The 14,392-nt window shown below is 43.3% G+C and overlaps 1 protein-coding gene across 13 annotated transcripts in view; it reads left to right on the top strand.

Annotated features, from left to right (window-relative positions):
• Nucleotides 1–14,392, top strand: part of Fryl (FRY like transcription coactivator) — a 248,956-nt gene that overhangs the window by 171,929 nt on the left and 62,635 nt on the right. For all 13 annotated transcript variants that reach the window (XM_076546439.1, XM_076546432.1, XM_076546430.1 and 10 more), the window contains 10 exons: nt 455–640; nt 894–980; nt 2,344–2,612; nt 3,245–3,458; nt 4,585–4,709; nt 5,507–5,564; nt 7,869–7,960; nt 10,507–10,679; nt 12,537–12,697; nt 13,256–13,366. In XM_076546439.1, the coding sequence (XP_076402554.1) occupies nt 455–640; nt 894–980; nt 2,344–2,612; nt 3,245–3,458; nt 4,585–4,709; nt 5,507–5,564; nt 7,869–7,960; nt 10,507–10,679; nt 12,537–12,697; nt 13,256–13,366 (1,476 nt within the window). The remainder of the gene's footprint in view (nt 1–454; nt 641–893; nt 981–2,343; nt 2,613–3,244; nt 3,459–4,584; nt 4,710–5,506; nt 5,565–7,868; nt 7,961–10,506; nt 10,680–12,536; nt 12,698–13,255; nt 13,367–14,392) is intronic.

Here is a 14,392-nt window from a genome sequence, read left to right as displayed (position 1 = left end):
GCCTTGAACTCACTCTGTATCCTGAGCTGGCCTGCAACGTGTACCCTTCCTGCTTCAACCTCCTGAGCTGCTGAGACGGCAGGCTTACACCACCAGCCCCAGGCCACACTGTTGCATTTCAGTGAAGTGAAATGCTGTTTATTTTTATTTTTTTTTTTTTTGGTTTTTCGAGACAGGGTTTCTCTGTGTAGCTTTGCGCCTTTCCTGGAGCTCACTTGGTAGCCCAGGCTGGCCTCGAACTCACAGAGATCCGCCTGGCTCTGCCTCCCAAGTGCTGGGATTAAAGGCGTGCGCCACCACCGCCCGGCATGTGAAATGCTGTTTAAATCCCTTGAGCCAAGGCAGCCCTGTTACCGTAACGCTTCTAATCTGCTTTACTGTTACTGTCTCTTTTCTGAATTCGTATATCTTTTTTAATTGTATTTGTTTTTAACTTGCATTTTTTTTTTCCAAGCATGGCATCGCTAATGGAGGTCATCACCCCCCTCCTCTGGAAAGGAACCCGTATTCCACTGTGTTCCATGTGGTCGAAGGCTTTGCACTGGTCATCCTCTGTAGCAGCCGGCCCGCCACCAGAAGACTAGCCGTCAGTGTCCTTAGAGAAATACGGGCTTTGTTTGCGCTTTTGGAGGTCCCTAAGGTAAGGTTTAGGTGGTTCATGGCGTCATCTCACGAACAGGTTTAAGACTATCCCTCTGCCCATCCAGACTCCATGCAGCTTCCCTTATGGCTGCGGGCCTGATGCAAAGCCACCCTACCCCCCCACCCCACCAACCCTGCTCCCTAGTTCTTCACAAGGGCATGAGCTGGAACTCTACTCCGCTTCAATTCCTGTTGCCTGCTCTTCTTAGGCATTCCGCGCTTGTTCAGATGCATGGTCTCCTCTCTTACAGGGTGAGGATGAGCTAGCCATAGATGTGATGGACAGACTGAGCCCCTCCATTCTTGAGAGCTTCATACATCTCACGGGGGCCGATCAGGTAACTGCAGGAATCTCTTCTCGATCTTATTTGGGGACCTAAGGCAGGTAAATACACATCCACGTGTGTGTACACATCAGTGTGTCTCCTTAACAAATGCAGTGAGTTAGAAAGTATTTCTCAAACGTATACCATGCGTCAAAGTCACATGCTTATGCTGTGACTAGTTCTTGTCGCCATAAAAAGAAGTTGATCTTGGTAAAGTTCCAGCCTTTCTGATCTCAGACATTTCCCTTAAATGTGATGTCACTGGACCATCGTCTGCTGCTTAGCGGTTACCGTCTTGGGAAGAAATACTCTTCGATCAAAGGGGAAGAAACACACTTGCTTTGTCAGTGGATATTTTCATCTGCTTTTTGAAATTAAGTAAATAGTATGTTAAAATGTAAAGAAACATTTTATTTAAAATAAATACTCTTCATTTTCTCAGCAAACACAGTTTTTTAAAAAAATGATGGTCTTTACTTTTTTCTCCTCTCCCTCCCCCCTTCCTCTCTTTTCCTGTCCTCTATTTTCTGTGCTTGGGCTAGAACCCAGGGCCACTTCCAGCCTGATGCAGGCAAACGTCTTTTAGTTTTCTGGAGTGTGGGTAGAGTGGAGAGGACAGGCAAGTCAGGACTCCAAGGTTGATGTAGGAACAACTGTGTAATTTACCACTTGAATTTTAATTCTCCTATTGGAGTGCATGGGTAAAGATTTATTTGCCTTCTGCTCAACACCTGGTCTTATAACTCATCTGTTACACACAACCATAGGCAGGCCATAATAAAATTGTATAAGCCTAAGACATGATTTAAAATGTATATACTTAAAAGAATTGTTTTATATCATTAACTGTATATTATGGTAACAAATAGAGTAATAAGTGACTTAATAATACCTTAAACAGTACTTTTTAAATAAAATGGAAAAAAGTATTAAGTTTTTAAAGATACTAATTTCTGTAAGAATCTGAATGTTATGGAACGAATATTTAAGATGGTGTATCTTAGAATGTGAGACAGCTCACATTCAGGCTGTTCCATTTCATCAGGATGGAAGTTAGTGATTTTCATTTTATTTCTAAAAAGTTCTGTGGACCCATGAAAGTTGAGCATCCACAGAGGAGTGACTTAAGCTGTGGATCTTAACCTTCTTGGTCCACACAGCCTTTTGAGAATAATGAAAGCTACAGCATGTCTCTCTCGAGAATAAACTCAAGGGAATGTCAGAAATTCACTACTTCCTCAAACCTACCTCCAGCCACACTCTATATCTTATTTTCCAGAAAACACTGATCATCCACTTCGGGCATAAAGCACCCCTCCTATATAAAAACTTTGAAAGTTACTCAAATACAGATAATGATTTGCTCTCTCTCTAGACTACCTTGCTGTATTGCCCCAGCTCAGTAGATCTGCAGACATTAGCAGAATGGAACTCCTCTCCCATCAGCCACCAGTTCGACGTGATCAGTCCCTCACACATTTGGATATTTGCACATGTGACCCAAGGCCAAGACCCGTGGATTATAAGTCTCTCCAGTTTTCTAAAGCAAGAAAACCTTCCTAAACACTGCTCCACGGCCGTGAGCTACGCGTGGATGTTCGCGTACACGAGGCTGCAGCTGTTGTCCCCCCAGGTTGATGTAAAGTAAGTCCTTTGCGTAGAGTGCATCTTAAAGTGGATGGTCAGCTTTCGAGATGCATGCTTTTGAAAAGGGACACACACTGGAAGGTCTATACGTCGTGTGCTGTACTATACTGCTCTCTTATAGAGAGATGCGGAGAATGTAGACTCACAGGGATCTGTTTTATCTATTCCGTCTGACAGGATAGGCATCTAATGCTTTATTCATTTCTCTCTGGTCCCTCCAGAAAGACTGAGTGCTTGCAATCAAAACTTGATGCTAACGATCTCCTTTAAATTGGTAGACAACTTGACATTCGTTACATAAAACTTTCAAAATGCTTTCTGCCATTGATAGTTGCTAAGGAGAGAGAGTCACTGTTTTTGAGGGTGTGGCCGCTAGCACTTGGCCCGTGCCCTGGCAGATGGCCACTGAAGAGTGGCACATATTGGATTTGGGGGGCGGGGTATTAATAACAGGGGGACTAAGGAAGACATAGTTGGAAGAACAACAGCGTGGTAGTTGAATGGAGGTAATGATGAATAAATATGTACAAAATACATATTTTCAAATAAAAGGTATTATTGAAACAAAACGTGTGATTTCTGCCCCCTTTTCCTTAAATTTCTTTCTTTTTTTCTTTTTTCTTTTTTAGTAGCCCCATCAATGCGAAGAAGGTAAACGCCACCACGAGCAGTGACTCCTACATTGGCCTGTGGAGAAACTACCTAATTCTCTGCTGCAGCGCAGCCGCCTCCCCCTCCCCGTCCCCCTCCCCGTCCTCCTCGGCATCCACAGGCCCCATGAGATGCTCTCCTCCCGAGACGCTGGCGTCCACCCCTGACAGCGGATACAGCATCGACGCCAAGGTGGGTCTTCCTCACCCTCCAGAGTGTCCCAGTGACTCCACGGAAGGGACATTTTAAATTTCTCCTCATGGAAAATAAAATAGAGAGGCTGAAGAATATATCACTCATGTCACTGGGGAGGGGAAAAAAACATCTTGGAAAATTCTATTGTTATTTTTGTGGACTCCTATTTAGAATTAAGAATAGATTTTCCACTGGGCAAAAGCAACCATGTACATAAAAATAGCATACTGAAATTTTTTTTTTTTTTTTTTTTTTTTTTTTTTTTTTTTTTTTTTTTTGGTTTTTCGAGACAGGGTTTCTCTGCGTAGCTTTGCGCCTTTCCTGGAACTCACTTGGTAGCCCAGGCTGGCCTCGAACTCACAGAGATCCGCCTGGCTCTGCCTCCCGAGTGCTGGGATTAAAGGCGTGCGCCACCACCGCCCGGCCCATACTGAAAATTTTAAAGGAAATAATAACAAGTGTTTCCCTTTATTTCGCTTCCCCAGCCCGTATACTTCCCATTGCCAGTAGGAGTCATTGATTCCTTGGTTTATTGATTTCATGAGACAAGTCTCTCATATAACCCAAGCCAGCTTAGAACTCACTGTGTATCCTGGGCTGGCTCAAACTTCCAGCAATCCTCTTGTCTTAGCCGCCCCGGTCCTGGGATTACAGGGGTGAACTGTTCCCAAAGTCATCGTCTAATAATTCAACGCTTTCACAAAGTTTGCCTAACTCACACAGTGGCATAATAGATACTTGAGAAGAACTGCTAAATAGATTGTCTGATGGGACAGACGGCGTCATGGAGTGGTTGGAAGAAACCTAAGACTAGGGTGTCAGAATTTTGTTTTTCTTATGTTTATGGATCAAAAGATAGGAAACGTCTGATGGATCCATGGGGCGTTGTGTGGTGTCGAATCTCTATACCAACAAGTTCGGCAAATGAACTTGTAGTAAGCCATCGGACAAGCCCTTTAGCTTTTCTGGGTTCCGTGTGCTGAAAGTGAGTTTTGAAGCAGCCTTTGTTTGCCCCAAAGTGTCATCTACTCAATGGCATTTGACCCAAGATGATTAAATGTCAAGTTATTTGGTTGACCATCTAATTGTAAGTAAGTGGCAATTCTGATTTTTTTTCTCTCAGATTATTGGCATCCCATCCCCTTCATCCTTGTTCAAGCACATAGTTCCAATGATGCGCTCCGAGAGCATGGAAGTCACGGAGTCCCTGGTTCTAGGTCTTGGCAGGACCAACCCAGGAGCCTTTAGGTAACTCTCTTCTTGCCTTTTCCAATGTGCTGGAATACCAAGTGTGCTCAGCAGAGAGGCGCAGTGGAGTGGAGGGAGTCCAGGTCTTTTGCACATAGGTGCACACCAGCTCTGGCCTCTCCATTTAGTCAATGTATTCAGCCGTCCCTTTCTCGTCTGTACTGAGCAAATTCAAACTTGGTTTTCTCCACAAAATTGTTCTCCTGATATCACCATTTTTATATAAATGATCAAATCATGGGTGGATTTTGTTTCCATGGGCTTTTCATTTTGTTCTCAGTCCTGTGCGATGAGCACATTTTCCATTTAAATCAAAATGTAAACCAGGTTCTGTCTAATCTTCTGTTACTATAAACACTGGTTCAGTCAACAACTGTGTGTGTTAATCAGTTGCCTTTGTATCTGCCTGTCTCCCTAGGAAAATCAGGCTAGCCTGCTGTGTGGCAGGATGTCATTAACTCGTTAGCGGCGTGCTAGTTAGTGTAAAAGGAAGGAGGAGAGCATTTCACACATAACCATGTTTCACCTCCATAAAATATACACAGTTCACAAAACAATGGAATAAATCTCAATGTTATTCTTCTTCATAAACAGAAAGGCTTATGCCATGTTTTGCAGTTTCTAAATGTTCAATTGGATGACTGTTTTATAATCAAAATGAAGCATTAAGAACTGTTTGAAACAGTAGATTTAGGGTTAATACTTATCAGTTTCTGCTGTTTCCGTATGTATTTGCAAATGTCAGGTTCTACCCACCTAGCTGTCAGTGCAAAGAATATATACCGCTTTTCTTTTAGGGAACTGATAGAGGAGTTACACCCCATAATTAAAGAAGCACTTGAAAGAAGGCCAGAGGTAAGCCGTTATGTAGATTCCCATCGTTCAGTATCTATGTGGTAAACCTTGTCCTGATGTACCCAAAAAGGTAGAAATTAGGGTGCAAAAGGCTGATGTGTTTTCTTGTTGTTATTGTTTGGGTTTTTTGTTGTTGTTGTTTTTGTTTTGTTTTGTTTTTGTTTGTTTGCTTCCTTGCTTTATAGTGGCCCAGCCTTGTCTGGAACTCACTATGTAGACGAGGCTAGCCTCAAGCTCAAGAAATCCATTTGCCTGTGCCTCAGGAGTCCTGGGTTTGAAAGCACAAACCCCCATGCCCGGCTGCCTGGTGTACTTTAAACATGGCTTTTCCTGTGCGGATTCGCTCTCTTGTCCAGTACAGCACAAGCAGAAACCCAGGGTGTAAAGCAGTTGGAACGTCACTGTAGCACGAAGGAGAGCAGGACGTAGGGTCTGCTGCACAGAGCTGGCAGGCCTTCTGAGAATGGCCACACAGTAATGCCTTCAGTGTTTCCAGCCTCGCCGTCTCTACGGCAGCTACTCGGTTGCCTTTGAAGCATGAACACATCCATAGACTACTGTCGGCACTCAGCCTTGGCTGCTCCCCGGCAAACTTTCCTTAGCAGCAGCCAGCGGTCCCGTTCAGCAGCCCTGCTTCTCGAATCACACATCTACAGAACCGAAACATTCAGAAACAGTAGGCTTTTTTTTTTTTTTTTGGTTTTTCGAGACAGGGTTTCTCTGTGTAGCTTTGCGCCTTTCCTGGAACTCACTTGGTAGCCCAGGCTGGCCTCGAACTCACAGAGATCCTCCTGGCTCTGCCTCCCGAGTGCTGGGATTAAAGGTGTGAGCCACCACCGCCCCGCGCGAAACAGTAGGCTTTTAGGAGCAAAGGAGTGTGTAAACTAATTACATCAGTTTGCTGTGACACGTGGATATGAGCTTATGGAAAATGCGTAAGATAAATGCCTCTGGACTCTGCCTGCATCGTTAAGAACTGCTGAGCTGGGCTTGGGGACATTTTTCCTAATGGACAAAGGCACTTACTGTAGGCAGAAAAATAACATTTGACAGTATTATGAAAGTATCCAGAAATTACTTATTTTTTCTGCAAATTGCATACGAGGAAAAGAAGTTAACTATTAGGCTAGCCAGCTCGATACGAAGTAGCTCATGAAAGTGGCCTGGTTTTCAGTCTGTCCTGTAGTCTAGTTCTGTTATGACCGTGACCTCTGAGAATTATGCAAAGATCTTGCTAAAATTTACCTGCTAGGCCTGTCCAGGGAGAATACTGGGGCAGTGTCGAACATCGATTTCTGTGAAGCAACTTACATGGCCTCAGATCCCTGTGGAGGATCTCTGTTGTGAATGCTGGGGAGGTGAGGTCCCCTGAGAAACTTAAGCGGGAGAGGGGAGTTAGTCACAGCTGCTGTCCTGTACAGAGAACTCTGAAGCCACATCATTTGCTGTAGGGTAGCAGCTGGGTTCCCCTCTGGTTACAGGGCACAATGATTAGGTGAAGAGTCCCTTGAATGCCAGTTCCCATTTGGGAGTCTGCAGCCCACGGTCTTGCGCGGGAGATAAACGAAAGCATACAACTCTGCAGACATCCTTGAGGACGGTTAGGAAGCTGTTCATGTCACAGTGGGTTTCTGTAAACTCTTGGAAGACCCCAACGAAGTAGTGAACGGAATGAGTCAGTCAGCAAATGAGCTTGCTTCTGGAGGGCAGGAAGGTGGATGGGGATGTGGAAGTGAGAGATTAAGAAAAGTGTCCAGTTGCTCTGGATTAGGAAGGTGAGTTTGTACGTGAGATGAGGCAGATAGAAAGTGATACGGGAAATTGCTCCCCTACCCCTGTTCAGCTTGCTGTCGGGATCAGCACCCTGTTATCTTGGCCCTTGTTTATTCAGCCCATAATGGGCAGCGTTGTCCTTTGCTTTTATGTGTACTCTCTGTTGGCAAAAATTAATTAGGTAGGAGGCAGGCATGAGCAAAACCTTAGGTTTTTAATCTGTTGGGATTGTTTCCTCTGCCTCATTTTCTGAGTCTTAGGGATCCCTCATGACTCTGATAGGACATCCTTGATTAATTCTTCTGAAATCAGCAGGCCACCAAATCACCAAAGAGTAGCTGTAGGATTTTATTTCTGCCACACATAGGAGGGATCAGCTGATCAAATGCTATGTGGTTTTGTTTGGCTCTTGAATCTCACACCCTCCACACACCTGCCCCTTTGAGACCACAGCCAGCAGCATCCGCAGCATCCACATGGATAACCGTGATGAGCCCGCACTTAATTCACATCTCTGTCTATTTGGAACAGAATATGAAACGGCGCAGGCGTCGAGACATTTTACGAGTACAGCTGGTACGGATATTTGAACTGCTGGCGGATGCTGGTGTCATTAGTCACAGGTCGGTATTGAATTCTGACTTTCAAAACTTTGGGATGATTAGGGAATGTGTTTTCTCCTTGAAATACATGAAAACAGAAAAGCACCATTGCAACCAAAATACCTGTCTAATACACATGTCAACATCTGTGAATATTATTTACCAATTAAAGAGGCATTCAATCCATTAGTCAACAGCCATAAATTATGTACCACCAGAATCAGAAGCAGGGTTACCATGAGTTTGAGGCTAGCCTGAGCTACAGAGTTACCAAAATAATAATAGTAATAGTGAAAATAAAGGAAAGAAAGAAAATCTACAATCAGCACTAGCTTGGTCAAAAGCTAGCTTTAATGTACCCGTGACTTTGATATTTGATTGGAGCCTTGATTTCTAGGAAAAGGCAATTGTGGTGGCCTTTTCTTGACAGATTTGTAATCCCTTAACTTGTTTTGAAGAAAAATATCTTCTGGGCTTGAAGAAAAACCTCCTATGTTCAAAGGCTAACTGTTAACAAGGCATGCAGATTTCTTCTGATGAACTGCTGTGGATCCTGATGGGGAAATTATGAGCTTTATAGATGTAACTCACAGCTATGTTTTCCACCATTCACAAGCCATAAATCCTGGAGTTATTCTTGACAGTAGGACCAGGACCCTTGAGGAAAATGCCATTAGCTGTGAGCTGAAAGTGAACAGTTTCCTTTGGAGGGTAATGGTGTCAGCTGACCTCTGAAGGCGAAAAGTAATGGATCTGACCCTGTACACACAAGGCAGCTGGGAAGAAGTTTTGGCGGGAGGAATAGGTCGATAATGTAACAAGCCTAGTAACGGTGTGTGCTATCGTTTCTTCTGACTGTTTCTTAGTGTGCCCGACACCTTTCAGATCTAGCATCAGGACTTGTGACCGACTCTGGAAACAGAGCTTTAGTGGGAAAGAATGTTAAAACCATAGATTCAGTTTTCTTGTGTGCCAAATGGGAAGTAAAAGAAAGTGTGATTAAAGGTGATCTAATTGAAATTATGAAGAATAAAGTGGAAATGTAGAATATGTATGATATGAGCCTTTTGTGCCCCCTTTTAATGTGGTAGGAGAGGATGGATGACCTTTGAATGGTTCTGTTTTGGATTAACTACCAAATACTGGAAGACTGAAAATGAACTTCAATAATTGGTATTTGAAAATAAGCTATGCTCACTTCTGAGCGGTAATTGTTTTAGAAAAGAGCTATTTTGGTTCATTTTTTTTCTAAGAGAAAATTAATGGGAAGGTTGTCACTTCTGTGTGTGTCCCCCCATCCCACATGGCTAAGGATGGGAGACATTTTGAATGCCAGGGAGACAAGGACCCCACGTGCCAAATGTATGCAGTAGCTACTAAGTGATGTTTAAATGAACTAATGTTCTTTCCTGGTGTAGGGTGCAGCCCACTAATTGGTGGTGATTCCTGTCACAGAAGTCAGAATTTGGCCCATCAGTTCATTCAGCACATGTTTATTATTACAGATGGATATTTTTTTTTTTTTTTTTTTGGTTTTTCGAGACAGGGTTTCTCTGTGTAGCTTTGCGCCTTTCCTGGAACTCACTTGGTAGCCCAGGCTGGCCTCGAACTCACAGAGATCCGCCTGGCTCTGCCTCCCGAGTGCTGGGATTAAAGGCGTGCGCCACCACTGCCCGGCACAGATGGATATTTTTAATATAGCCTTTGAAACATCTTACTCTTATTTGTATGTGATCAGGATTTTTTTAAAGATATAATTGGTAAAAATAAAAATGCTATTTGGAAGTACTTTCCCAATATAATGAGAGCTGACCTAGCCGAATAGAAATGTAATACCCTTTGATTTGTATAGCAAGCACTTACTGTTTGCAGGGTCATTTTAGGCACAGTGACTCATGTAGGTTCTTATTGAAACATACTGTCATAGTCCTGGGTACATAACTAAGAGCTGATGGGACAAGACAGGAGTCTGGACTTGTGACTCTAAACAGCCCCATGACTCTGGGGTGTACTTCTCTTGCCTCAGTAAGAATCCCAGAGCAGGCTTAGGGCAGCTCCAAGTCTAAAGCAGTCTAAGATCCAGCACTGTGTCCTTGAATTCCCTTTAAATATATTCTTCATAATACGCATCATCTCAGAAAGGCCGGGGATAGATAGTCAGCCGTGCTAAAGGTGTGGTATGAAGAGCAACAGAGATGGGACACTTTACTGGAACTGGCCTTCCTTTCTGCAGTGACACATCCCCACCTCCGCCGCTCCCTAGAGGGCTCCCCACTCCTTGCCACAAAGCATTATGTGTGAATGGAGAGTTGGTGATATTTAGTTTTTGTAAAAAGTAGGTATGAAATTGGATGGTATAAATTACAATAGCAGTCCCTTGATGAAGAAGCACCTCCTACTTTTTATATTAAAGTAAGTCAAGATCGCATTGATTTCATTTTTACGTCAGTCACAACCACCCCCGGTGTAGGGGGCGCTCTTCGGACTGCGGTAAATGGGATTTGTTCTTACTTCAGCTGGGATGGAGAGTCACGTTTTCTCTGTTTTCTCCTCTTCGGTATTTTCAGTGCAAGCGGTGGCCTTGATAGCGAAACGCATTTCCTCAACAACACTTTACTGGAGTACGTAGATTTGACACGACAACTTCTGGAGGCAGAAAACGAGAAGGACTCTGACACGCTGAAGGATATCCGGTGTCATTTCAGTGCCTTAGTGGCGAATATCATTCAGAACGTGCCAGGTAGGGTTTCCGGTTTCCCAGGGCACCCTGGCATGTCAAGGGGCCACTCCGAGCTTTCCTCTCCTTTGAGGTTTTGTATGTTAAGGAAGTAGCTTATGGGCGAGACATGCTGACCTCAGTGGGGAAAGGCACTTCCTGCCCAGACTGGTCATGTGACTGTCATCTCTGGGACCCACATGGAGGGAGAGAACTGATTGCTGGGAGCTGACCTGTGACCGCCACACCAGCTCTGAGGCATGTTTTTTTTTTTTTTCTCTCTCTCTCTCTCTCTCTCTCACACACACACACCAATAAATCAAATTAATTAATTAATTAAATATATTTTTTAGAGCCTCTAACTTGAGAGCATCCTGGGAAACTTATGTCAGCACAATGTCAATGGCAAAAGTTGTTTTTTATTGTTGTTTGTTTGTTTTGTTTTGTTTTTTAACCTCAAAAATTAGTGTCAGTAACTAAAAATCAAGAAGGAACCAGCCCAGTAGGGGTTTTCAACAATCATCAAGACACTGATACAAAATTCAGAAGCTCTCAATTAGGATGAGCTCTTGGGACAAGCCTGTACAGTGAGCCAGGAGTGGCATGCTCAAAGTGACAATTGATAATAAAGTGAACAAGTCACGCCTACAGATTGGAGGAAGAGAACAGGTGATAGATATACATTAAAGCAAGTGGACAGTGTTACCGATGGATTCATTTCACAGATGTGTGCCTGTTTTTGAGCAGGCACTGAGAAATGTGCTATGGAGATTGAGCTATACAGCTGCTTTAAAAAGTTATAAATTCTTTCCAAATACAAGATTTAAAAAGATTAAGCTTTTTGTATGCAGCATGAGTTAATTTTTTTCTATATCCAAATATTATTTTGTTATTTTTAAGTAATATATACTAACCTGGGTTGTATTTTTTGTCCTTTGAAAGGTAAATGTTATTTGAGGGTCAAGAGCATTTTTCTCCTCTATATTTTCTATGTAGAAGAGTGGCTAGTGTAAAGATAGATTTAGTTTCATTACTATGCACTTTGCCCATGAGTCATCTTGATTTATTGAGATACTGTTGAATTTCTTAACTCACATTGATACAGAGAATATATAGGGTCGGTGTGCTGGCTAGTTGTATGTCAACTTGACAAAGGCTAGAGCCATCTGAAAAGAGGGGACCTCGGTTGAGAAAATGCTTCCATAAGATCTGCCTGTAGAGCATTTTCGTAATTAGTGATTGATGGGGGCGGGCCCAGCCCATTGTGGGTGGTACCGTCCCTGAGCTGGTGGTCCTGGGTTCTATAAGAAGGCAGGCTGAGCAAGTCATGATAAGCTGTTATGTGGAACTTCCTCCTCAAGTTCCTTTTGGTATTGGTGTTTCATCACAGCAATAGCAACCCTGAGTAAGACGTAGGATAGGACTCCAAAAGGGTAAGTTCCCAGTGGGTACCAAAACTGAACCATTTCATAGAGCATCACAGGGCACACCACAGTCTGCACATATGACTTAGAGTAGATTCCTCCTTTGCTCTCATGTCAAGATGTATGTGTGGTGCCTTTCACAAAGGCAACTTTTTTACTGGGGGAAGAAAATACAAAATTTGAAATAGCACTCTCCCGGTCAAAAGCTCTCACGTAGCGATGAATCGAGCCCCTTGTCTTCATGGCGTTCGTCAGGCAGCCAGGAAGAGGCTGGTCCTGACTCTAGCTCCCTCCTGGACTCCTTGCGGCATCCTGCCTGGAGGTTTTAGATAGATTCAAATGCAACTTCCTCTTACTATCCTGTATCCTTTGGTTTTTTAATAACTGACAAGTTGGCATGCACGCTAGAATAAAATGAACTAGAAGTCAATATGTCTACCTGTTTTTATATTTACAGTGCACCAGAGAAGAAGTATTTTTCCTCAACAAAGCCTTCGTCACAGTCTGTTTATGCTGTTCAGTCACTGGGCAGGCCCCTTTAGCATCATGTTTACACCCTTGGACAGATACAGTGATAGGAATATGCAAATCAATAGACATCAATACTGTGCATTAAAGGTACTGCCTTATCTCCCCGATTGCCTTTTTACTGTGTTAAGAGTCATTTTTCTTTCTGTCTCTCCTTGTGTACTATCATGAACAGAAAAAGATGTCTTCAGAGCACCAAGAGTGTTAGGGTATGGATTCATCTGTACATAGGTAGCTTTGTCTAGGTACCTAAAATACAGTTCCGAAAGTCTCTAAGATTTCATTATTGTTTTCTTAAAGGAAGGATACCTATTGTTGTTTGTGTTCAAGTCTTCGTTCTCTTGGCCCTCTTGTCTTGAATGGAGTATGATGATAGACTAACTTAACTCATAATGAGTATCTCCCTTTTAAAAGTTACTGCTATGATAGGGGTACAGCTTCCTGACAGAATGCTTGCCCAGCATGTATAAGCCCTGGGGTTTATCCCCAGAACCACACACACAAAAAAAAGATTATTATTAAATAGTTCCTTGTGAAAGGTATTATGGCTAGATACACATGAGTAAAAATACCTTGCCTCTTCTCATTAAGCAGCAACATTTGACTTCTTAAATGTTTTAAGTGTAATTGCAATATTATCGTTTGAAGGCCATGTCTGCTGTACTGTGTTGTGGCCCTGTTGCAGACAATGTGGGACTGTCATCAGATGGCTATTTATACAAGTGGCTGGATAACATTCTGGACTCTCTGGATAAAAAGGTAATTCTAGCAGTTCCTCTGAAGTTTCATAATAAGTTACCATTGCGTTATTTGCCGTTAATGTGTGGACCTCTGAAATAAGTCTTCCTTAAAAATAGGATAGAATTATATGCATAAAAAAAAAGTAAGGGCAGCCGGGCGCTGGTGGCCCACGCCTTTAATCCCAACACTCGGGAGGCAGAGCCAGGTGGATCTCTGTGAGTTCGAGGCCAGCCTGGTCTACAGAGCGAGATCCAGGACAGGAGAAAAAAAAAAAAAAAAAAAAAAAAGGACTGTGGAGACAGCTCAGTGATTGAAGCACTTGCCAGGCAAGTGTAAAGACCCGAGTTCAGATCCCCAGTACCCATGTAAATGCCAGGTTGACATGGCAGCCTACTGGTAATTCCAGGGCTCACAAAACAACTGGACTAATGTTACCGGTGAGCGCTGGGCACAACTGAGAGACCCTCCCTCACTGAATAAGCATGTGATAGGAAATCAGACAGGATGTATCGTCTAAGGAAGTTATAATTCTTATTACTCACATGAATAATTTTAATTTCCCTTTCTCCGTGTAGGATTAATAAGGTGCCGTATGTGTATCTTAATAGGATGCAGTCTAAATAACTAAAATTAAAATACATTGCGTTGCTCTTGTGGAGAAGCGTGCTCTTTACTTTGTCTCCTGTCACCATTTTGACCCCTTTTGAGTTGATGCCTCCCTCCTCCTCACCTCCCCCCTCCTCACCTCCCCCCTCCTCACCTCTCCCCTCCTCACCTCCCCCTCCTCACCTCCCCCTTCCTCACCTCCCCCCTTCTCACCCCTTGCCCTGCGCTGATACTCAGTTTGCACCCCAGCTTCGCAATATAAAGTGTGACTTACCCCTCCCCCCACTGAGTTATTGCAAATAATAATTAAATTTGATAAGAATCATTGAGGAGGGCACCATTCATTTTTTTTCCGAAAGCACGTAGCCATTGTTCACATTCATCAGCTGCCTTGGGGGCTCTGTTGGAAGAGAGAATCAAATTAAAATAGCCTTGCAG

Source organism: Peromyscus maniculatus, chromosome 10 (assembly GCF_049852395.1).
Source record: "Peromyscus maniculatus bairdii isolate BWxNUB_F1_BW_parent chromosome 10, HU_Pman_BW_mat_3.1, whole genome shotgun sequence".
NCBI lineage: Eukaryota > Metazoa > Chordata > Mammalia > Rodentia > Cricetidae > Peromyscus > Peromyscus maniculatus.
Note: the sequence above shows the minus strand (reverse complement) of the source record. Positions and strands in the feature narration are given on the sequence as shown.